The 24,426-nt window shown below is 38.6% G+C and overlaps 1 protein-coding gene across 8 annotated transcripts in view; it reads right to left on the bottom strand.

The window, feature by feature from the left end:
• Positions 1-24,426, bottom strand: part of KCNJ3 (potassium inwardly rectifying channel subfamily J member 3) — a 178,755-nt gene that overhangs the window by 139,522 nt on the left and 14,807 nt on the right. For all 8 annotated transcript variants that reach the window (XR_012646389.1, XR_012646390.1, XR_012646391.1 and 5 more), the window contains exon 2: positions 22,247-22,463. Coding sequence is in view for 4 of the 8 variants with exons in the window: in XM_075001068.1 (XP_074857169.1) it covers positions 22,247-22,463 (217 nt within the window). In the remaining 4 variants the exon portion in view is untranslated. The remainder of the gene's footprint in view (positions 1-22,246; positions 22,464-24,426) is intronic.

Below are 24,426 nucleotides of genomic sequence, written 5' to 3' on the forward strand. Positions count from 1 at the left end.
ATGCAATACTGTAGCCATGTCAGTCCCAGAATATTAGAGACACAAGATGGATAACGTATTATCTTTTACTGGACCAAATTCCACTGGTGAGAGAGAGAGAAGCTTTCAAGCTACACAGAACTAGCTTCTCTCTCTCACCAATAGAAGTTGGTCTGATGATAGATATTACAGTCGAAGAACTTCAAAGATACAGACACCAGAGCTATGGACTGACCTGTCAACCGGATCCCACATGGAACTAGAAATAATCAATCAGGCAACAGCTGAGACAGACAAAAAAGTCCAAATAATGTACTGCAGAAATTCTCAACCTTTTCTCTATGAGACCCGCCCAACATGCATCATACTAGAAAAATTCCCAGGACTCGAGGGAGAGGTAGCTCCAGACTTCAGCCACATAGGGTTGGAGATGAAGGGCACAGGGAGAACTGGGGCTCAGGGCTTTGGACCTGGGGGCCAGCAGTGGGGTTCCAGGCTTCAGCCCCAGAGCTTTGTTCTAAGGTTCAGCCCTTGGGGGTCACCAAGGCCCAGGGCTCATAATTTTAGCTACAGGGATAGATTCCAGGGCTCCTGCAGGTCTGCTCCTGATTTCAGCCCCAGCATGTTCCTCCCACACTGAAACCAGGAACAGAGCCACAGGGAACCCCAAGCCTCCCCCGCCTCCTCCCCCACTCCCCAGACACTCCTTCTGCATCTAAATCCCCCACTTATGCCCAGAGCCCTGATCCTTCCATCTGCTGTGACTGCAACCTCAGTCCTCTCCTTCCTCCCCGCTCCACTCCTTGGCTGAAGCCTGCAACATCTTGTTCAGTGACATGAACATTTCAACATTATGAACAATCCCCATTCCTGTTGTGTCCATAATTCTGAGGTTCTACTGTACCATACCCACTTTCTCACTCTAGATATTTACCCAGGGATTTTTGACATATAAAGGCCTGAAGCTGGTTGGGCTCAGGCTCTGGTGCTGTTTAATTGCTGTGCAGACTTTTGGCTCAGGGATCTTTCCATCCTTCCATCTCCCAGAGCCCAGGTGCCAGCCCAAGCCCTGAACCCAGAATACTACAAAGCAACAGCCTTGCAACCCAAGCCCCACAAGCCCAAGTCAGGCGGCACTAGCCAGCCGGGGTTTTTTCTCTTCTGTATAGCCATAACCATCCAGGCCTTCACGGGGATCAGTCCTTCACATGCAGTGTAAAACTGCCACGTTCAATTTTTCTCTTCAGTGTTATACAACCTTTTGCCAATACACCAAACTTATTGATTCCAAGTGTCAGGGTCAGCACTAGAATATCTCTTCATCTAATATGGCTCTTATATTTTAAAGTAATTTTTACAAAAGGTAATTCAGAGGAGTATATTGATTTTGGCAATTAAATATACTGACGTACTTCCATAATATTCTAACCATGCTTATATCAAAACAGTACATTTAATGGTGTGTTGTTACCACTGCAGTGTATTAGTCTTAAAGTGGAAGATTCTAAATTTGCCTGCAACAGCTTTCATGATGTCTTTCACAAAACCATAGGAAGAAAAGAATCTATCATACTTAAACTTACACTTACGTGAACTGTCATGAAACTACGGAATATGGCCTTATAGGTTGTCATTGAAGCACATGTAACAACTTCTTCTTAGTACAGAGGGAAGGGCTGATCCACAAAAGGTCTATTTCAACCCAAATGAATTTATGGTTATATTATGACTCATACAGTGAAAGAGTTACAGTAAGGCAGATTTTGATTCTACTGTTCTCTTCCTTGTTATAAGCCAGTTATTGCAAAATGAAAAAAGATGACATTTTGAAGAAAGGTGACAGGGAAATTATAAAACTTGAATGCTTCCCCAAAAATTTTCAGTGAAGGGGGCCCTAATAAAAGACATGCTGAACATATGGTAATTGACTCTTCATCTTACCGTATATCAGCTAAATCAGAAATGGTGGAAATCTGGGCCCAGTGCATCCAAAGAAGCCAGGAAATTTCCCTGGCAGAAATACTTCATTAACTGGTGTTAAGGGCACTACACGTAACAGTGACTTAAAGATTAAAAACAACAACAGTAATATGATTACCAAGACAAATAATACAAGCCCAGGAATTTCAGTTAAGATTGAAAAGAAGTCCTGTGACACCTTATAGACTAACAGATATTTTGGAGTATAAGCTTTCGTGGGCAAAGACCCGCTTCTTCAGATTAACACTTAAAAGAAATCCAAACACGGTAATATAGGGAATTGCAGAGATAAGGACTCATAACAGACATAACTTTGCCAACAGTTGACTCCATGAAGGTGCTGGTGATGGTGGTAGTAAGGTGGAGGAAAATTAACATTAAAAATATCCATTAAATCTGGAAATGGGAAAAAAAACACTAAAATTCCTTAATGAAGGAATGGCTATTGCATGGCAGAACTCTCTGTCCCCGATACTGATGATGCTGAAAGTTTGCATGTGCTCCAGATCCAGAGGTTTCCACTGGGGAGGGGGATAAATAGAGCAATTATCTGCCAATTTCCTACATTATTCCAGTTTACTTGAATCATCTAAAATCAGAACTCCCCCAACAAAACCCCTACTTTGATATCTGCACCCCCACCCAATGCCCTGACCCTCCCAGACACACTGAACGAGGTATCCTCAACACACCAACCCCATCCCTTCCACTGACCCTGACTCAGTGACTGGACTCCCATCTCAACCTTTGGTAAATTTCATCAAGAATCTATTACCTCACTGTTAAAAAAATGTGCTATAGTTCCAGTTTCAATTTGTTTAGTTTCAGCTTTCAGCCATTGTCTTGTGTTATACTTTATGATTATCAAGTATTTCTTCCCATACAGACACCTTACGCAAGTTCTTCTTTGAAATGTTTCTCTTTACCAAGCACTTTACTATGGTGCAAAATTCTGTACACTGTGTCATACGTGAATAAAGGAAACAGAAATATTTCCATAGGGGTGGGAAGGCAATGTAAAGTGTTAATTGACTTCATATTCACAGCAAAATATTACTGTTCTGTCACGACAGATATGAAAATACTGCTGTGCTATTACTCAAGAATACATAAGCAAATCTCTTTTGGCACTTTATCATGCACAACCCAGCCAGTAAAACCTGACTTTTGAAGTTTCCAGCAACAGCCCATGGGATCTGGTTTCACCATTCCTGTTAAAGAGAGACTGAAGGTTGACAATTCTTCAAACAGTTTTTCCTTGGCACAGCATTGTCAGTTTTCGAGGTATTGCTTTTGTTTGATAGATGACTGATACCAGAGACTTTACTGAAAGCATGGACTCTTTATGAGCACTTACTGAAAATTTTTTTGCCAAGTTATAGATCCATATGCAATAAAAGATTTACCATGATTTGCTGTCACATAACTCAAGTGTGTTAGTGATAACCTGGCATGGTCTGGAACATATTGAATATGAGTATCTGTTCTAACCAAAGATGAATCAATGGACACAACTAATTGTGCTACCATCTAAAGAGGAACATCACTACAGAATTCAATCTGGCTGGTTTATGCAAAAGGTCATAAAGTTGTCTCTATAGCGTCTCACATCTACCTTATTAATGTGGCTGATTTTTGTTAAGAGATGAACAACATTATTAAGCATTCTAATTACTACCACTACCAGGAAAAAGACGAGTGGTGAGAACAAGACAGATTCTGTGCAGAAAAGAGAGGCTAATGTAATAAAGCACAAATTCCTCAAATCATCTATCAAAATAATTTTTCCTACTTCTTTGCCAGGATGTGGGAGGCAAAGAAAATGACATAAATTGTAGTTACTACAGTTTTATTTTCTATATATCTCAAAGTTCCCTGAAAATTTAAAAATTGAAAGGAGAATACTGATTCACTGGCCATACCCCATTACAAAAAGTGAATAAGAATTCTGTTCCCGGTACCATTCACTGTTTTGAAAGAACGTTAGTGGCCAGCAGCTAACTCAATGGAAAGACAAAGTACATCTACATAGAGTTGGAAAGTATAAATTTCCAGCTCAAGAAGACATACCTGAGCTGTCTGTGACTGAGCTTGTGTTCTAAAAAATGGAAGTACAGTGATCGGAGGAGCTAACTTTCCTAAGTATGTACCTAGCGTTTGAATGGGATCATACTGAAGAGCTTAGACCCTCCCACCACTTGCACTACCATGGCTACCCTACCAGTTACTAGGATATGTCTCCCTCAGCTGTCAAATACACCTTCCACTCCGATGTAGACATACCCACTGATTTGTTATACCTTTTCCTTGTGAAATCTGTAACTCAAGTCATTGGGAAACCAAAGACTAATTAGGAGAAAGTGATCAAGCTTTTAAGTTGACAAGCTGGTATCCCACCTCAAAGATTCTACATCCATACTACTTTATTGAAAGAAACATAACTCAATATGGATTTTAAAATCCAAAATAGAAGACACAAAGCTACTGTTAATAATATTAAACAAAACTAAAGTATTAGTATTAGAGCTACCAGATCCATTCAAAAAAGCAATGAAGTTAGTTTCAATAGGGGACTGGCATTAAATCATCAAATACCAAATGAAAAAATCAATATTTATAGATTCTAAGAACACTAAAAAAGATGGCTAGTCATTTGATTATAAATGCCAACTAAAGAATTTTACCAACAAGTCAATATAAATGAGAATCTGATGGGTTAAGCACACGAATATGGAAAACAAATTAGAAGTTGAACCTCTCTAGTCTGGCACCCTTGGGACCTGACTGGAGACAAACAAGAGTATTTGCAAACTGCCAGAGGTCAATATTGTCTAGCAGCATTACCAACACTATCACTGCTTACTGCGGTCTCAAAAGACATTTAACAGCAAATCAGAGCTCAATAACAGCAAAGAACACGGACAGCCAGCACTTGTGGCTGTAAACAAACATTATGGGACTGTAGGGAACTTGGCCGCACTCATGATGTTGCCGGACCAGAGAGTGCTAGACTGGAGAAGTTCAACCTGTACTGTATAATGGCTTGACCATAATCTCATAGCCAATAAACCTACTTGTTAGAGCCAATTCCAACACAGTGGCTAACCCCTTTCCACTTGGACTCAAAGCCATGACACAGCACAACCTTTAAGAGAATACTTCTGATAAACAGAAATTAACATCTCTTGTTTACTGGAAGTTAATGGTGACAGCTGAAACGGAACCATAACTCCTTTAGTGACACTGATGGATGATTTCCTCCATTCAGCAGATAGAAGCTATCCTCCTGGGCATCTTGCTGGAAATTTGCATTTTCACCTGTAGACCCCACCCAGCTGTTGAGTGAGCACATGGGGCCAGTAACAGGGAGGCTCCAGACACACACAAGATGCAGGATACTAGATCTCAGTGGATGAAAATGCTCACTTATTACTACTGGTGCATTTTTTGTCAATTTCCATATATCAAATAAAATGGACATTTACTGACCACTAACAATTTAAATTGAATCTTTCCAAGCCTATATAGACATCTATTAGGGTTTTCAATGGATTTGCAATGGGGTTACATTTTAGCTAAAATACTCTTTCCATACTTTTTACCAGAAGAATCTACAGTTTGCTCTTGTGAACGGCAGCAAGAAACACAGTATACAAGAAGAGTAAGATAATGACTTGACTTCAGGCTGCTCCAATTTATACTCTCCCATCAAGGACAGGATGATAGAAGCAAATCTCCACAGGGATCTCTTGGCGGAGTATTCCTTTCCCTTCAAGGGAACAATTCAATACTATGCTCATAAAGTAGAAATTACACCATCAAAACTCCTCCGAATGTTATAATAAAAATGCATCCCACGCAGAATGTAACATGAGTGTTGCAGCACAGAAGAGGTAACTAGCCACTAACGCACCAGTATCACTGTGTGTGGAAATGGAAGTATTGTCCCCTCTATACAAACGTCTAAACAATATTCATGGATTTTGCAGGCTGCAGTAAATCAGTGCCTGCCATAGTTGTGTTTTCATTTTACCACAGTTACTTAAAGGTTAACTTGCACTCACTCCTTCCAAGCTTTGTTTACGATACAATATATTTAAAATAAAATACAAATGCTTCCCTTTGCACGTGGGACATAAATCACATGTGCTTAGGGAGCTTTGAATTAATATTTCCCCTGTTAGATATGTTCTGCTTGCTCCAAACATTGTTCAGATTTAGAATACAATCATAGATCACAGTTTAGCGCACCTAAATTTTCTGGATCACTGCACAAGTCAGTCCTGCAGTGATTAGTAACTCATGCTTATCACTTCAATATTTATTTGTGAACAGACTGAAATGAGTGCATATACAGCTTGTATGGTCAATTTTATGCCTCTGAATCAGTACATGAAGGCCGGTCCCAGAGGGTTACATATCACTGGATTAAAGACTGCACAAGATGTTTTAAAATGACATAACCTGAATGCCTGGAAACTGGTCATGTAAGGTAAAAAGAAAGCTCCAAAAGACTAACTCATAATATTAAAACGTCTATGCTATCATTTCTCACTGCTGTCTCACCAAGATTGTTGTGACTGTTCCCTACCCAGAAAAAAAAACCCCACCACATCAGTCTTTTCTGGCAGGGGGGAAAAAAAGGGTGGACTTAATTATTTAATAACTATTAAGTGAAACAAAAATGTTATATAATTCATCTTGTTAGTACATTTATGCCTGAAACATTGAAATGCAAACATTGTCCATAGTGAAAAGCTTGCAATTCTGCAAACAAAAACAAGAGAACAATAAAGTCCCCAGTCTGCTAACTAGATACCACTGTTTTTGTTTCTGCCTCTGAATAACACCATACTTTCATCAAATTATTTGTTTTTTCAGCACCTACCCCATTATGCATTTTAGAGCAAAACAATGGAGTGTGGAAAGCACACACTTAATTGATGCTGAGCTGGTGTCACTAATAAAAATCTCAAAATTCTGAATTCAAATGGCCTGTCTCCCATGATTTTACTCTAACATTTTCAACTATTTTAATGCAACACCCTGTGACACACTCTTTTTCACAAACACAGTTGAGTTAGAAATCTGAAGCTTCACGAGAACATTCTAAACCAGGAGATAAGGAACTAGACCAGCATTAGATTTTTAGCTGTCTGACACATTTCAGCCTTACTCTCTTGGTTTGAGTTCTACATTTGGCCTTTGTGTTTGAGATGAGTCATGTTGGCTAAGTAGAAGAATGTCCAAAACATTTATTATTTTATTATTTTAATCCTGGTTGACTGTTGCTTAAAACTAGTTATCCACAGAGAATTAAATGAGTGTTTTCAGCCTTTGTCATATCCTCCTAAAAATCTTAAATTGTTTTGGAAGTTTAGTATCTCATTGGAGAATCCTTCTGATTGTGTAAAATATTTTAAATACATGTGAAGTTTTAAATATACATATCGTAGCTGAATGCAAACACAATATTCTTGAGTTCCTTCAGACAACCACAAGGCTGATGATTGCAATTTTTGAATCTGAACACGTTTTAGGACTGTGTTAGGTGTACTTCTTTCAAAATGTTATAAACCCATGCATCAGGTGTTTATGACTGACTGACTGAGGAGTTTTTACTTACCTTTATTATATATAGTCTGAGCTCAATTACCTCTTTTTTTTTTTCTTTGTATTCTTGGCTGCAATTTCAGAAACTCACACTCTTATATGGCTTTCTTTTCAGATTTAGAAACAATAGCATTAATTACGATATTTTTCTCTTTTAAGAATGTTTGTAGCCATTACTGAACCATTTCTCATGACCCAACCATCTGCATTAAAATGGCAGTACTGCTTCATAACATTTTTCCTTTAATTCTCCTATACAATCTCATTGAGATCACCAAGTATTAGATTTTTAAGTATAACTCATCCTGATAGCTTATATGTAAATTTCATTAATCATTTCCTTAAAATACTCATTCTTTGTCTTTAAAGTTTAAACGATCTTAGTATTACTTGCCAAGGTCATGGCTTCCGCCTTTCTGTGTTTTTAAGCAATAATTACTAATTGCCCTTGCCAGTGTTTGAGTGCCAAAAGTAGAGAAATTACACATGAACACTGAAGAACTGTTTGAAAGCCTGGAACAGAGACCTAAATTATCCACAAGGCCACAAGTGACCAGTGTGATTGTCTAGTCTAACCTCCTGTACCACAGAGCATAGAACTGCCCCAAAATATTTCTTACAGCATAAAATGTAGGAGAACATCCAATCTTAATTTAAAATTTGTCAGTGATGGAGATTATACCAGACTGGAGTTCCACCTTGCAGACATGGACAGAAAGAAGGAACTCAGTAGCAGCTGAGGCCACTCCAACCTTTATGCCAACAGTTCAAAGGGGCAAGAAGGTACCCAGGGTAGGGGCACAGCCACAAGGGACACTACTAGAAAGTCCAGTCTTGTGTATGTGGCAGAATCCATGCAGAAACACTCAAAGAAATGTGTGTTTATTTCACCCAAAACATATTACATAAATACACAGGCGATCAGCCAGCCCTTCATACTTCAGGGGCTTAGGCATCTTTCTAAATCTCTCTTGACTTGGTGACGAGATTTTGGATTTACCTGTGAACTGAGCAGAAGAGAGAGTATCCTTGTCTATGGGCTTCTATGACACAAATGGAAGACACTTGACTTCAAATATAACAATACTCCCTATTAAAAGACAAGTGCTCAAGTATCTTCTATTAGGTGCACATCAAGCTGGAAGCCATGAACCTGCTAGGATGAATTAGCGAGTAGTGTGAGCAGTTAGCTCATGCTAAATGAAGAGTAGTCTATGGATCTTGGATATGATTTCTAGTAATAAATGCAAGCATCAGATCTTTGCCACAATACGAAAGTGCTGTTCCTACTCCACTGTATTGGGTATGGAAATTCTGATATTCCTCTCTGACTATATAAGGTTCTAGAGATGGCTGAGGCAGAATGTGTGCCAGTTAAGAACATAAAAATGGCCATATCAGGTCAGACCAATAGTCCACCTAGCTCAGGATCATGTCTCCCAACAATGGCCAGTGTCAGATGTTTCACGGAAAATGAAAAGAACAGGGTGTTTTCAAGTTATGTGTCCTATTGTCCAATCCCAGCAACTAGTAGTCACAAGTTTAGGGACTCCCAGGCCATAGGGTTGCATCCTGTACTGTCCTAGCTAATAGTTGTTGATGGACCTATCAATTATGTACTTATCTAAATTCTTTTTTTTAACCCCTGCCTTTAAGTAATTTTGTATTATCTGCAAACTTTGCCATCTTATTATTTACTCTTGTTCCAGATCATTTATAAATATGTTGAACAGCACTGAGCCCAGTACAGATCCTTGGCCAACCCCGCTATTTACTTCTCTCCATTTTGAAAATGATTATTTGTCCCTCTTATACAATGACTGCTTAGTTTACTTGAGAGCCTTTGGGCAAGCACTTCGTCCTAGGCTCTCTGAAGCTGCAAATACAGGCCCACTAAAAGAAGGTATGCAAGTACTGCAGTCCCATTATTCAATGAAAAGATGTACAGCTGTGCATCTTCAGGCTTATAATACGACAGATCAAACCACTTCACCATATTCACAACAGCCTCACATAACACTGAGTAAGACAAGTGACAGTAGGAACTCAGAAGAACCCATACAGTAAATCTGATGTAGCAGGAAACATCACTGATTTCAGCACTGGTTTTGATATGCAGGATGAAAATCACCAAAGTGATCCTATCCACCCCATAACAGTCCTCATTCAAGTCAGAGTGGTATAATGAAAAAGTATATTGAGTGATTGGCTTTGAGACCATTAACTACAAAAAACAGGGCAATCTCTGTCCAACACACAAAGCCTGAATCCCTACTGATAACAATCACTGACATTCAAGATGTCCAAATTATGTCACAGCTGGTTCCTTGCAATATTCTCCATAACCTGATCCCCAAAAAGGATAGGCTAGGGACAAGACAGTGGCATTACCACCATCCAAACCTCCTTCTAAACATCAGCCTGCAGAGAACAGCAGCTTTGAGGTTTTCCTGGGGCTAAGGGAAAATGCTGACTCAACACATCTCTCAATGGGCCTAGTGTGAACGTCTCCTAAGCCAGTTCTGCCAACTTTTGAAACTGCCCTAGCCAGCTGTAGTTTCTTTGGTCAAGTAAGGTTGCAGGTGTCTTGGACTGCCTACTTTGCTCAAACTTCTTGCAATTTTCTACCACTAGAACAACAGATAAATAATATAACTGCAATCACATCCTAATGAGGAGCAGTTTGGCTTAGTGGATTGCATACTAGGCTAAGACTCAGGATGCCTGAGTTAAATTTTATCCTCGGCTCTGCTAATGGTCTGGTGGGTGACCTTTGGTAAGTCAATCCTTTGTGGTGCCTCACTTTTCTCAATGTTTAAAAGGGGAATCATGATCATTAACTCCTTTATAAAGTTTTATGAGAAATACCAATGTAAAATATTTGTGGATGCATATGTATGTATTTTAGTGCCTATTAGAAACTAGAGGGAAAAGGTGGAATTTATCTAGTCTTCAAGAGAGCTCGTAGCATAATCTTCATTATACTAGTTAGGTTTTCCATGGCCACCCTTTTTACTTAGCTCCCAAGCTAACAATGTATTCATCACTTGCATCTCTTGAGAAGTGCTCAGTACACTGTTAGTTTGGGAGCTAAATAAAGCTCAGACTATACTTAAGATTTATGAAGTTGTTTACAGCATGTGTCTCTTTGCAATGAAATCAACATAAATATTTATTTTCTATGAATCTCCAAGCGCTTTACAAATTCACCTTCTGCACAAACATGCCTTAGCCTGTGCTGGAGACGACAATTTGTATCATAAACAGAAACATCAGGAAATACAATTCATGTTTTTATTTTCTTGTCACCAGTTTTAAGCTCATCCTAAGTAACATGAATAGCATAACCTTGAGCACAAAACCTAGTGCCTAAAATATTTTAAAACCAGTCTGGTACTTACAAATGTGAAAGTTTCATGTAATTTATGTATTACATTCCATTGGTCAGTTAAGCACAAAAAAATGTTTTCAATGTTATATTCCAACTTCTGTGGTTAATATGTGACAGATAGTTTGATTTCTGTGTTCGGAGAATACATTTTCAAAATAGCATTTAATAAGCTATAAGAATGAATTCATGAACCAATTTCCTATTAGGTGCTTACAAGTTCCAGATTCTGATTAACTGCTCACTTTGAAACAGTTTCAGAAGCTTATCAGTAAGTTGCAGGATAATACTGCAATTTATAAAGGATATGGGCTTCTATGTAGCAATTTAGGCCACTGATGGAAATCCAGTATAACACACAAACATTATTTCCATACAGTAACAATTTTTGGAGAGTCACTATTCCTATATTAACAGCAGATACCTTTTAAAAAAATCTTTACTCCAACAATGATTCACAAAAATGAACAGTACTTCAGTCAATTGAAAATAAATACTTTGGAGGCACTTCAAAAACTTTTACATGATAATCTATCAGGGTCTCTGAATAATTTGAAGACTGGATACATACCAAATGATTTTCCGGTCCTTAATTATTAGAAATGAGAGTCATGGCCACTTTTCAGCACCTTAGCTGTTGGGTTTTTTTTTTGGTTTTTTTTTTTTAATTTTTTGCACAATTTTTGACTTACAAGGTAATGCTAACCTGCCCTTTAAAAAAAATTGATAATCTGAAAGCAGAATTAGTTACATCAATGCAAATCTAGAGTAATTCTAGAACTTCAATGAAGCTACTGCAGATTTATACATGAGTAATATCAAAATGTGGCCCCAAATGCCACAGAGGTAGACATCTGAGAAAAAGTTGAAGAATATGGCAGAGCCACACGGAATTGCTTTGCAGATTTTTTTGGCTAGTCAAATAATGTTGCAACCTACTTTTGCATGTTGCCAAAGCATTTCCTAAGCATAAACTTGTATCCACTGTTTAAGCATGTACTGTAACCACATGTGAGGTAAAGAAAAGAATTGGGAGACACATAAAAATTAAATAAAAGCATTTCCAGGACATAAAGGAGTAAATCCTCTGCAGTATGAGTGTCACATCCTGGGACCACTAAATAGTCCTTTTAGTAAAGGCACTCAATCACAGTTCAGCACTTTCCAAATGTATTAACATTAGACAGAGGGTCAACAGAAACAGACCCTCTTAAAAAGTGACAGACTAGGATTCAGTAGGGGGAATAAAGAAATGGAAGAACTGCCTATTTTATTTTGCTTCTGCCTCACAAATGTGTGGGTAGGTAGAAAAGTACCTGAGAATGGGTTATATTTCTCTGCATGACAAAGGAATTACAGTGAATTCATAATTCAGCTATTAGCTGAAGAGTGTGGTAGATTTACAGAGCTGTCACAAATACACCACCAACTTGGATTTTCTCCTGGAAATTTGTAACAAACGTTGCAGATGGGAGAAACATAAATAAGGTTGGTAAGTCCATTCCCCTGTGCATATTCCATTGTTTTATCCATTGTGTTTACCACCTTTAGAAGAGAAAAGGTAAACTGATACTTAATGGTCTGCATAGGGATACATATACATATCATTCATATATTCATTCTTAGCACTTCCTCTCCATACTCTTCCCACAATAACTGGAGTCCTGCCTTCCTTCCCAAAGCAGAACAGAATTTCTAATTTTTCTATCCCTCCTTATTTAATTGGTTCAACTTTCTCACCTGTTCCCATCACCCTCCTCAAACACAAGTCTAGCTGAGCCTTCTGTATCACAACTGCTCTTTCCACAATGCCCATGGCATTATCTGTTCAGGAAGTCCTCTAGATGTTTGTATTCTCCACTTCGTGGATCATAAAGTTGTTCTTGATGTATGTGTTTGGCTACCGTTACTACCACTTATATGTTTAAGTATATAACAATATCCCTTAATTTAAAGCTTCTCTCTTACATGCAATATCTGGTCTTGTAAAGAACAATGGCTTTTAAGGTGAACCATACTGAGAACTCCTAGAACACTCCCCCCACCATACTTTTAAAGGGATAATATTTTAAATTCTTATGAAAAGTAAGGAAATTTTAAAAGTACACTAAATGTTACAGCCCTTAGTTTGTTCAGATAACTAAATGGCAATAAAATCTTAATGTACGCTTCCAGAGGTTTGCAAAGTTCGGGTAAGTTGTGGAAGAACTAGATGGTTACTTACTTTAATTCAATTTTGAAGCAAAAGTTCTCATACATTTCCCATTAAAGTTCAGTGACAAAAACAAAAAGAAAAAGAATGAAAGTTGTGCAGCAACTTGATAAACACCAGTAGCTCTAAATAGTTTCATGGTCACTGACAGGATGTAGCTTCTGGGTCTCCTTAACAGGTGCCATTTGTAATATACAAAGGCCTAAGCTAGGGTAAGGAATGTAGGGTACATTCTGACACTTATTCGTAATGCAGTTACACCCAGATCAAGGTGCCATTATGCTAGATACTATGCAAAAAATTCTCCCTGCTTCAATGAGCATACAATCTATTCTACTATTAACATCCAGGAAAAGCCCAGAGAACATACTCTTGCAGTGCTATGAAGGACAATGAAGGACTTATGTTCCTCAGGTGAAAAGACAGGCCTTAGGGCCCAGAAATAACTGTCTGGTTGTCCCTTGCTCCTGATCCTTCAAAGGACTGAGAACCCACAGTTCCTACTCCCTCCTCTGTAACGTCCATGTCAACAAGCAACACATAGAAGACTTTTCTCCACTTTTCTCAGTGGTATAATCCTAAGGAAGATTAAAACTACTTGAGAAGAATACAAGTAAGTTAGGTGCTATCCTGAAGACAACACACTAAGATCTCACAGATTACTACCCAGGCTAACAATTCAATAGCCTGCAAAGCATAGGCACAATAGCAATACTTGTACTTGGTATCTGTAACAACAAAAATAAAATAGCTACAATTTTTGTGACACAAATGCTTCTCACCATCTCATATTAGGAAAGAGGTTAATATTCTAGAGAACATGACAGAGAGTAAAAGAAGTGCAAGTGGCCAATGCTCGAGAACTTCAATAGCTCGTGGGTGTGCAATAATAAATTAATCATAAATTGATAAAATGCATTCATTCCTCTTACTTCCCAAGCAGACCCATTCCCAATAACCTAATCATGATATTACCAGTTCTCTTGCAGCAGAAACATTCAGAAGACAACCAAATGTGCCTCTATAATTTAATTTCACATTAAAATTGCTTACTTCCAACTACTTTTAAGCCTGTGCATTAAAGGAAAACTTTTCATTCTGAACATTCTTTTTAAATAAGTGTCTTTAAGAATTACAAAAGGAAAAATTCTTAAAATATAAAACACAAGGTCAAAAGGGAATGCTACATTGTGCTCCACTGATACTTTTCTCATACAAATCTCATTTTTTTCTTCCTATAATTGGAATGCTGTATTTTCCTCTACACAGTTTGTTTCATTTTCTAAAAGCTGTAGGAAATTAACCTCCAATACTAGATTTCATATAATGTAAAATCTGCCGTTATCAGTGCCAATGAGATGATAGAGAATCCTGAAAACATATTTGAAAGGAAGATTCTTCAAATGGTCACTAGAATTCTGGACTTTAAAAATAGCACAATTGCTGTAGTAATTTACACACTCTCTCTCTCTCTCAACAAAGGGGTTCTCTTAAATTCGTTTAGTAATTATTAAAATTGGATGAGTTAAAACAGGTAGAAGTCTTCCGTGGGCCTGATGCTGTAAATCACCTATTGATAGAATTCAATATTATTTCTTTGAGCAGGGACACTACAGAATTGGACTCTATGTTCACAGTACCTTTCAAGAGCATATTGAGAATAATTTACCATAAAAAAAAGCAAAAATGGTATGTAGGCGGATATTTCTTGAATGTCCATTTACACTTAAGATATAGAAACAATAAGCACCAAACAAATCCTCTTCTGTTTATTCTGTCACACTAGGATTAACAAATGCGCTGGACTAAGAGTCTAACATAAGCCACGGAGGATCAGTTTGCAAGTTCTAAACAATAGAAGAGGAAAACATCTGCCCCATGCGGTATTTTTATTATTTCTAAAGTAATCTCTTCACCATGGTAATAACTGTCTGCAAGTCAATTTTATAAAAAAAAGAAAGCAGCTCCTGAAACCTGACTGCTTTACAGGGCCGCTTAATGTTTTTGGGTTCAGCTATGTTATGTGATCATCCATGCTGACACATAAAATCAGATTGAAAATAAAAAGGTAGATGCAAAACAGAAGAAAGACTGTATACAATTCTAACTAGAAATACTTTGTGGAAGAAATGCACCCCATGCTGATCCTCTTCCGAGAGTGAGGTTCATCCCTACTGAATTAAGACATCTGCAGTAAAAATAAAGTGTTCTGATATTTAGAGTCAGATTTTAAATTTTAACAAAAGCCGTTCTCTAGGCAAATAATCATTTATTTAATGGCTAGAGGAATCTTTGTTGTCTACTAGGAGAAACAGAAAAATAATAAAACAACATTATGTAACATGCGAATAGGTGCATAAACACATTGGCAACTATGCCTTAAATGATTTTTGGATATAATGCCTTAGTAAAAAGGAACCAACCATATGCTGGATAGACGTGGCAACAAATTCAACACATTATCATTATACTATAGAAACGTATGGTAATTTGAATACTAAAAATTAAATTTCAAATCAGATTTAATAAAAGAAGTTAAAATATTTCAACATATGGTTTTGCCATTACAGCAAAAAGCTACTGAATGATCCCTACTGTTCCATCGGCTATCAGACATGGTGTGGTTTAGACAGAGACAGATAGGAGAGAGTTTGGACCCTGTGCTTAAGGAATGGTTACCCAAACCGTGGGGCGCGTGAAGAAATTCGGGGGGGGGGAGGGAGGCACCCCAGCCCCCCATCATTCCCCCCACCCCAAAGAAAAGAGCCAGCCCTTGCTTCCAGCTCTCGAATCTTGCCATGTTATGCAGGTGACCTGGCACAGATGCTGTAAAAAGCAGGCAGCTGTGTTGTGGGGCAGGAGAAGGATGAGGTTAGACATGGGGCTGGGCATGCCTGGCTCAGGTGATGGGGATGAGGTAAGAGCAGAGGGCTGGTGGAGCCTGGCTTTGTGGGAGAGGAGGGGGTCGGGCAGCCAGCTTGAGAGACTCTCAGGGCTTGGGCAGCTGGCTCCAGGAGCGTAGGGCTCAGGTGGCATAGGCTGGCATGTAACTGGAGGGTTTACTGTAATACTTTTTGCTACTCAATTCAATGGGGCCAGTATTGGGACTACTGGGAATATATCACTGAATCATTTGCTTCTCACGTGTTTACTTACCATAGCAAACATATTCCATCCTTCTTTACACTTAAAATGAAACAAACTAGTAACGTTCACCCCATGCTTATCGTTACCGAAGAACAGTCAGAGAACAACCAACATCAAAGATAAAGGTCTTGAACTTTACACTAAATGCAGACTTGGAGTGAAACTTTCTTGATGCTACCCAATTAAAATCAGCAATCAATCATAAAAGTATATTTTTAAAAAATCTCTGTATTCTTTTTAATAAAAAACCTGGCATACTGAATTATTTCCACCTTTCTTTACTGGATAATCCAACTCTTTATCCAACCAAATGAGGACTTCTCTGAAAGCAGAGGTGAAATATTAAGCATAAATAACTACTCTTCAAAAACTTGATGCACCAGATCTTGGAAACCAGAAGTTTCATCTTCATTGAAGAGGATTTGTTGAGAGGAGGCATTTGTAACAATTAGGCTGTATTTGGCTTAAGCAGCAGCACACATTTTTGGCAAAAATAAATAAGTAGTAAGCACAAAAATTAGCTAAACTCAGCCACAGATTAAGTAAAACCAAAAAAAGCCTTTCTGGATTAGTGCTCAGTGAGAGATTCAATTAAAATGCTCCCAAACAGAGCACAATTTGGTTACAATTTTGCTTTCATTTACAAAAAGCACTGAGGGTCACCTGAACTTTATCAAAATACTTTGCAGTTTTTCCCCCATTTTAGGCACTCACAAGCATTGCGGTTGTTCTGTGCTATATGTACATTCTTACCAGGATTAATTAGGAGAGGTCACATTAGGCATATCCCAAGCTAATTTTCAGTATTTCCATTAGTCCTATCTGCAGTGACCCACAAACCAAGCTCATTCTAACATAAAACTTTTCAAAGTTAAATGACCCGATATTTGTTTGGGGGGGGGGGCAGAAAAGAAGCTTTACTTTGCATATAATAGAAAATGAAACTTTAGTTATAGACAACTGCAACTCTTTCAGCTGTTTAATATTCCATTGACCTTATGTTCTTTTCAGCACATTTCCCTGAAAACAACCTGCAGGGAGGGTTGCAAAATATGATAAAATCTTGCAGAAATCTGCCTTTCTACTTTGAAAGACCTGCTGGCACTTAGAAGCAATTTCTAGCAATAGCTGACAGTATTTGCAATAAAGTACAGCTTGAACCTCTCTAGTCGGGCACTCTCCTGTCTGGCAACATCTGTAATCTGGCATGATTTTAGTTAGCTAGATGACCATTTATCATGGATCTGGCCAAGTTTCCCATGGTGCCATAAAGTTTGTTTACATCCACCAGTCCTGACTGTCAGTATTCTGTGCTGTTATTTAGCTGTACGTTACTCCTAAATGTCTTCTACGAGCCCAAAAAGCAGTAGAAGTGATGGTGATGCTGCTAAACAATACTGACCTCCCATAGTACAACAATTTCTCTCATTCAGCATCAGTCAGGTTCCAAGGGTGCTGGACTAGAGAGGTTCAACCTGTATATGTTTAAAAGCCAGTAACTGCCTGATACATATTTTTATCACATCTGTGTAAAACAAGTTATTTATACTATACTGTTTCCACAAAGACAAGTAAAATGCATCTAATATTTACTATTCAAAGTGAAAATGTGTGTTTCAAAGAGACTTGCATGGCATGGTTTTCACACCACTTTAATTTAGTATGTCTGACCTAAATGTTCACTCCTGCTGAAGCTTGTTAGATTTAATTCCTTGGGAAACAATTTATATAAAACTTTCTCTCTCTCAATATCTCTCTCATACTCCTGAGATAATCAACGCACTCTGTATGAAATTATTCAGATTTTTCCCTAATAGTAAAAGTACATATTTATAACGCCATCCTAGAGACAGAGCTCCAATCAGCTATTTAGTCTTGTTAGTCAAGGGTCATGTAAGGTAATGATAATGGACTCTCAAGAGAACTCTGAAGTGTGAGGCAGGCCAAAGGGTGAATATACTATGCAAAAGCTATTTTTTCCCCACAAAAGAGGATTCATTTGTTAAAACACTGAATTCTTTCTAACATTACAAGTCCTCCAACAATGGAAAAAATATTTCTAAATGTTATAATTGTGCAAATGAGCACGAAACAGTCAGCAATGTTGTCTTCTTTTCTAAAAGAGATACTGACAAACCCACAATCTACAGCTCTAATCCTAGAGGAGGTTCATCATTAGATTACTTGTACAACCTACCAATAGGCAGCTCAAGAAATCTGGTGAGTTTTAAATGGAGGGAAGGTTCTAAACGTTTGAGAGTTGTTCCAATGAACCTGTGTTTTGGGAACCTGAATGTCACTGACAGAATTTCATGGAAGGAGGAGTGAAGCCCATGCATACTGGTTCTACAGAAGGCACCAAGAACAGGATTGTTTAAACAGATATAAGGGGGATTGTCTGAGACATTCCAATATATCTGCTTACACTAGCACTGCTTACCTTCCTACACTTCCTTAAGGCCATCATTGCTCAGCAAGGCACAAAATGTCAGCTTGCTGTAGGTGAGTATATTAGGCTGAGGTTTAGAGATCAGTTCACCCAAGAGAGTTTTCTGTGGAATACCATTGCTTGCCTGAAGGCATTGCTTCTCCGCTACATGAAGGAAGAAGTAATTAGCATAAAACCACAGATGATACATCGCTGCAAAGGAAAGCTGCCCAAAATCCACAGAAGAAAAAGCTCTATCCAGGCTAATTCCTGTGAAGAAAAATGGCAGGCTGTTCCTTCACAGCCCCCACCTGCTTTCAGGTCAGTCCTCCTGCATTACTAGTGGGTTTATAAACACTAATGCTGTTGGCAGTGTAGCTGCTGCCTTTCATCCATCTCTGCATTTTGCTATTACCTTACATTCAGCAAAATTTAGCACATGTGAATAAATGGGAATGGTATTCCCCCAAGGCCACCTCATCTATTCACTGCTACATGTGTAAAACCTGCCTGTACAGAAGTATACTGTCCTCTTCCTACCATAGGACCATTACAAACAAGGTGGGCAGTGAATAAAAGAAATTGCTATTTTCCTTTGGTGTCCAACTTCCACTTCGGCTATGTGTACACTACAGCGATCCGTTGACAGAACTTACTGTCAGAAGAGATCTTCCAACAAAACTTCTGTCAACAGATTGCTGCCAGACAGCAAAGCGGATCAAAAAAGTGACCCACTCTGTCAACAGAGAGCAGCCGGACTGCCCAGCTATGCTCTCAACAGAACAGCAAGCCAGAAGGATGGCAGAGGGGGTTAGGTTAGTGATCTGGAAGCCCTGCCTGTCAACAGAGGGCTCCCTGCTGCCAAAGCATCCACACTTGCTTTCTGTCAACGGAGGCATTTTGCCTCCTGGGGCATGGCAAAACGCTGTTGATGTAAGTGCCACGTTCTGTCGATTTAGTCAACAGAACAGATTTGTAATGTGGACGTTCCGTGAGTTTTGTCAATTAAATGCCAGTAATTTTGAAAGTAAAAATCTCTAATGTAGACATAGCTGGAGGCTCCCTGTGCTACAGGTACACATACAAGCTGGGTGAATAATGTGAACACTGACTTGAGAGGTGGCCTCTGTGGATATGTATGTTAATAACTGGGTGGCATTTTGTTTCCACTGTTACTTAGAATATTGTTTACTATAGGAAAGTTTGTAATATACAGTGATGATGTTTCTGGTTCCAGGGGTGGTTTGACAGGAAGACTTAAATCCTTCTAGGTATAGGTTATGGTACCTCTCCTCTTCAGTATGGACTGATCCAGGCAGATATTATATAGCTCCAATCCCCTTTGCTAAGCAATTCTCAAGATCAGAATGATCAGGAGGGTTGAATGGAACCGCTAAAGGAAGCGCTTAAGCAACTGCAAAAAGTAAAGGAGCATGCAGAAACTTGGCTGTAACAGTAAGGAATGCCTCAGAGCTGAAATCCTGCCTTATTGAAGTCAATTGGACTTATTGCATTGATTTCAGTGAGGCCAGGAGTTTTAATACTTGTTTGACTAACAGATTAGCGCATCACTTCTAAGGTAGGTAGAAGGAGTATTTTATACGGTTGAAATGGAAGGGGGCAGTTGGTTTGGTTTTGTCCACTTGTTTCTCTATTGAACTTTAAAATGAAACAGTACTTTTTATACAACCCTTACCTGGTTCTTCAAGGAGGTATCCCAACCTCTCACAATAATGGAAAGTGGACAGCAGGGCACTTAGGAACCATAGTCACAATCATTTGCATCATATTAGCCAGAAAATGGCACTGGGATAATGGAAATACTCTTCAATTTAAGATACACTCTTTATGATAAACACATATCAAGATGCACCTGCTGCCCAAATCCGGAGGAAAACTTCTGCTTTAAACCCTATCTTCTGTGAAGCCTCATGAAAGCACATGTTGTTAGTACTGACAGAGAACTCTGTCCATTTTTGTCCAAACCCATTTTGTTTCCCTAGAACTAATCTACTTTCCCCAAATCAAAGCAAAAAAAGGAAAGTTCCTTATTAGTCTTCATTTATCGTAAGATGATATAGGGTGTGGCCAAATCTAGTCCTCCTTAGTGAAAATATTACAGCAGTAACTTGCTTAGAGCAAGGAAGAGTTCACACTGGTCAAAAATGATACAAAGAGCACAGTTAAACTTAGAATGTACACATCATTAGAAAAGTCTATTTAATGGATCCAATAAAAAGAGAAGTTAGCGTGCAGTATATGAGGCTGTGTTTTGTGGAAGTATTCCCAAATGGTGCACAGAAGCCCCTCAAGAGACTAAATGATATTTCCTCATCTCAGAAACTGCAGAAACTTCTCTATGTAAAAATCATGTGATTGAGTTTCCACAGATACAGATGGTGATGACCTATACACAGCATCCTCAGTCCAGAAACCCATGCAAACAAATACTGTATCAGTTAGTGTTATATGTAGCACCCTCCACTGTGAAAACTGACCTTCTTCCAACCAAAGATTCAGCAGCAAAGATGACCTAATTCTGTTGTTACTGACTTCAGAAGAACCTGAACTGAATTTATTCAAGGACTCTGAGCGTGGTCCTTTGGCTCCTATCCTGCCATGACCTCTGTGCATACAGATTCTTGTTCACATGGTCATAGACCTATACTATTAAATATTCCATCCTCAAAAATCTTGTACTTCTTGTAACCAGAGAATGAATATTTGAATTCCATTATTGCTTACAATCCTTGGAATTAGAACAGTCTGTTTCAATTAAAATACATAATGCATCATAAATTCTTCATAAAATATACTCCCTTGTTTACGCCCAGTATATTTTTCTCCCTTACAGGAAACTAATTTCAAAGTTTCTCTTTATTTTAAATTACACCCTCCCTCAACCATTACATGTGGGTAGTATGGACATATTTAAAAACAAAAACATGAGCTGAAAAATAGAAGATTTTCCTAAATCTTTTTTCTACATATTCTTTCATTGGGCTCATGCTTATTAGTATGCACAGAAACCTGTTGATGATTCTGTCCACTAGTAATTCCAACACAATCATGCATGTACCTTGCAACAAACAAAATACATTCATCTTCAGTAAAGACTGCAATGAGAACAGACCAGCATGCATCTTTCATTTATTTTCTACTTTCCAGAAGGCCTAATGCAGGTACATTTAAGAAGCTGAAACAATTTCTACGGATATTTACTGGGTGTGGGTTTTTTTTCCCTTGGGGGGGGGGGGGGAGTGGGCACCATAATTATAAAATATGTTTTAGTTTTGAAAACCATCACTCTAATAATAAGTAGTTCATATGAAAATAAGCACACAGTTACCTTGTATTGATTAACGACATTCTACAACAACAGAATAAAAGACACTGTAAAAATCTATTTCACTTTTGGAAAAAGCAACAAAGTTATAAACCACACACACACACACACACACACACACGTTTTCCTGGATTGTCTGTGGTTTTTACTCACCAGTTGTTTCCACAATGCCCTCTAGGATGACGACAATCTCAAACTGTTCAGTTTGCATGCTTCGCTGAGAGAGGTCATAGAAGGGGCTTTTGGCATCAATCACATGGCAGATTGTAAGTGGGGAAACAAGAAAAAGTTGATCTGCTCCTGTGCTAAAACCTACATCCAGTTCAAGTTGATCGAGAGGGAGGAACTCGCCCTCAGGTGTCTGCCGAGACTAGACAAGCATGCAGGAAAAAAAGAGAGAAGAAATCACCGCTAGTACAGCAATATTCAAGACAGCTTGACAGCACTTCACATCATTGCCAACACTTTGCACTATCAATTATTTGAGACAAAATCCAAACAAACCATTATGCAGCTATGTTATAGAAAAACGGGCAGAAACCCAACGTTGATCATACGGAACATGCATGAATTATTTATGATGTCTTACAATTGTAACATGTCTTACAATTGTAGCTCACTCACACATGAGCCTTGGAAAAATGCCTGTTAACGCAAATTACAAAAGTGGGTGTACATCATTGGTGATTCTGCCACCAGGACACCAGGGGCACTGCCATGCTGAAAAGTTAGGAAATAAAATCAAAGAAAAATAAATGCATCTCTAATCCAGTCTGCAGCTCATTCACAGCACGAGATTTACAGAACAGCTCAGTCAAACGAAGGAGCCATACAATGGCAGCTCCTCCCTGAGCCTACTAAAGCTGCACGTTTGGCTAGGGGCTCCAGAGAAAAGCCAGCAAGAGTTCTCTGAAAAGCCACACAAAAAACGCAGAGAGGAAATTTCAAAAGTGCCCCTAATTGCAGCCCTCCTATGTGACAAGTGATTGCAATCAAGTTCATGGGACTGTTTCTTATGCAAGGTACCACTCCCTGAGAATAAGGGTGGCAGATTCCGGCCATTAATAAGCATCTGTGCACTCAGAGAGTGTAATGCTGCCCCTTCTGTAAGTTAAACTTGGTGTTTTAGTTTGTGAAAACGAGGAGCTAATGCTCAGCTGGCTCCCCACCTGCCCTCCCTATCCAATCCCACGGCTAGGGCTGCCAAGGTGCAGTTACTACCAGCAAGTACCACCAAAAAAGGAGGAACTGGTTAAACTTATTGCCACTGGAGTATACATGTTCACATCTAATATGAAAATCATTGCATGACACAGAATGCATTCAGAAGACCAAAGAGTGAAACGGTCACATATAGGCCTTTTATTATACTACACTTATTACATAAATCAACCACATTTAAATGTATTACTGGATTACTCAACAAAATATGAGCGTATCAAATCAATGATTAATGGCAATATAAATGTGGGTAGAGAACATATTTTAAAATATTCCCTTAAAAGTTTTTTACTCTATAATAAATATTTAAGCAGTGTGCACAACTGCACAGCATACAGAATAGTATTTGTTGCTGTAGTTAATGGCTGTCAAGTGCCTTTCCATAATCTATCTTTGAAGAACCTCACAACGAATTTGTAAAAATAGTCTCAGACTTCTATTTTGAAGTTGAAGGCTTCAGCGCAAGTGAACGCTGTTTAAAAAAACTGCACATTTAATTTAAATGTGGCAGGTCATTACTATTCCACCCCTTGAACTACCATCTGTGTCATCTGAAACATGCTAGCAATGCCTGACACCAAAATGCCACACCCATGCCGGCCTTTGCACCACAGTCACAGAACCCATCCCTATTACATGCAAGGAGTGTGAAGTCCTCTTTTCTTGCCAGTCATGCAGCAGAACCATGGCAGTTCTACAGCACTGGAAACTTGTGTCTCTTTCACAAAAATGGGTAAATTTCACCATAGCAATCTCTACATTGGCAATTGTAAGTTGTAAATAAAGGCTGCGAGTTTTATTATTATCTTATGCATAGATTCTCAGGGCACTTCTACTCTGCCCTGCAGTTCAGACCACAGTGGCCTGAATAACAGCAGCAGCAGCAAGCCCAATGGCACCTTAAAATCTAACAACTCACAAAAGCTTATGCCATAATAAAATGGTTAGTCTCTGAGTTCCCTGTTGCTTTTGCCAAAACAAATACAGCTACCACTTAAAAATGCATAGCAGTGAATACCAATGTGCTGCATGCACACTCCCTCATGCGGATGTCAGATGTGAATTAAAAGGTTCATAATCCACATTAACGTAACTTTGTTTGAAGAGGATTA

Source organism: Carettochelys insculpta, chromosome 8 (assembly GCF_033958435.1).
Source record: "Carettochelys insculpta isolate YL-2023 chromosome 8, ASM3395843v1, whole genome shotgun sequence".
Taxonomy (NCBI): Eukaryota; Metazoa; Chordata; order Testudines; family Carettochelyidae; genus Carettochelys; species Carettochelys insculpta.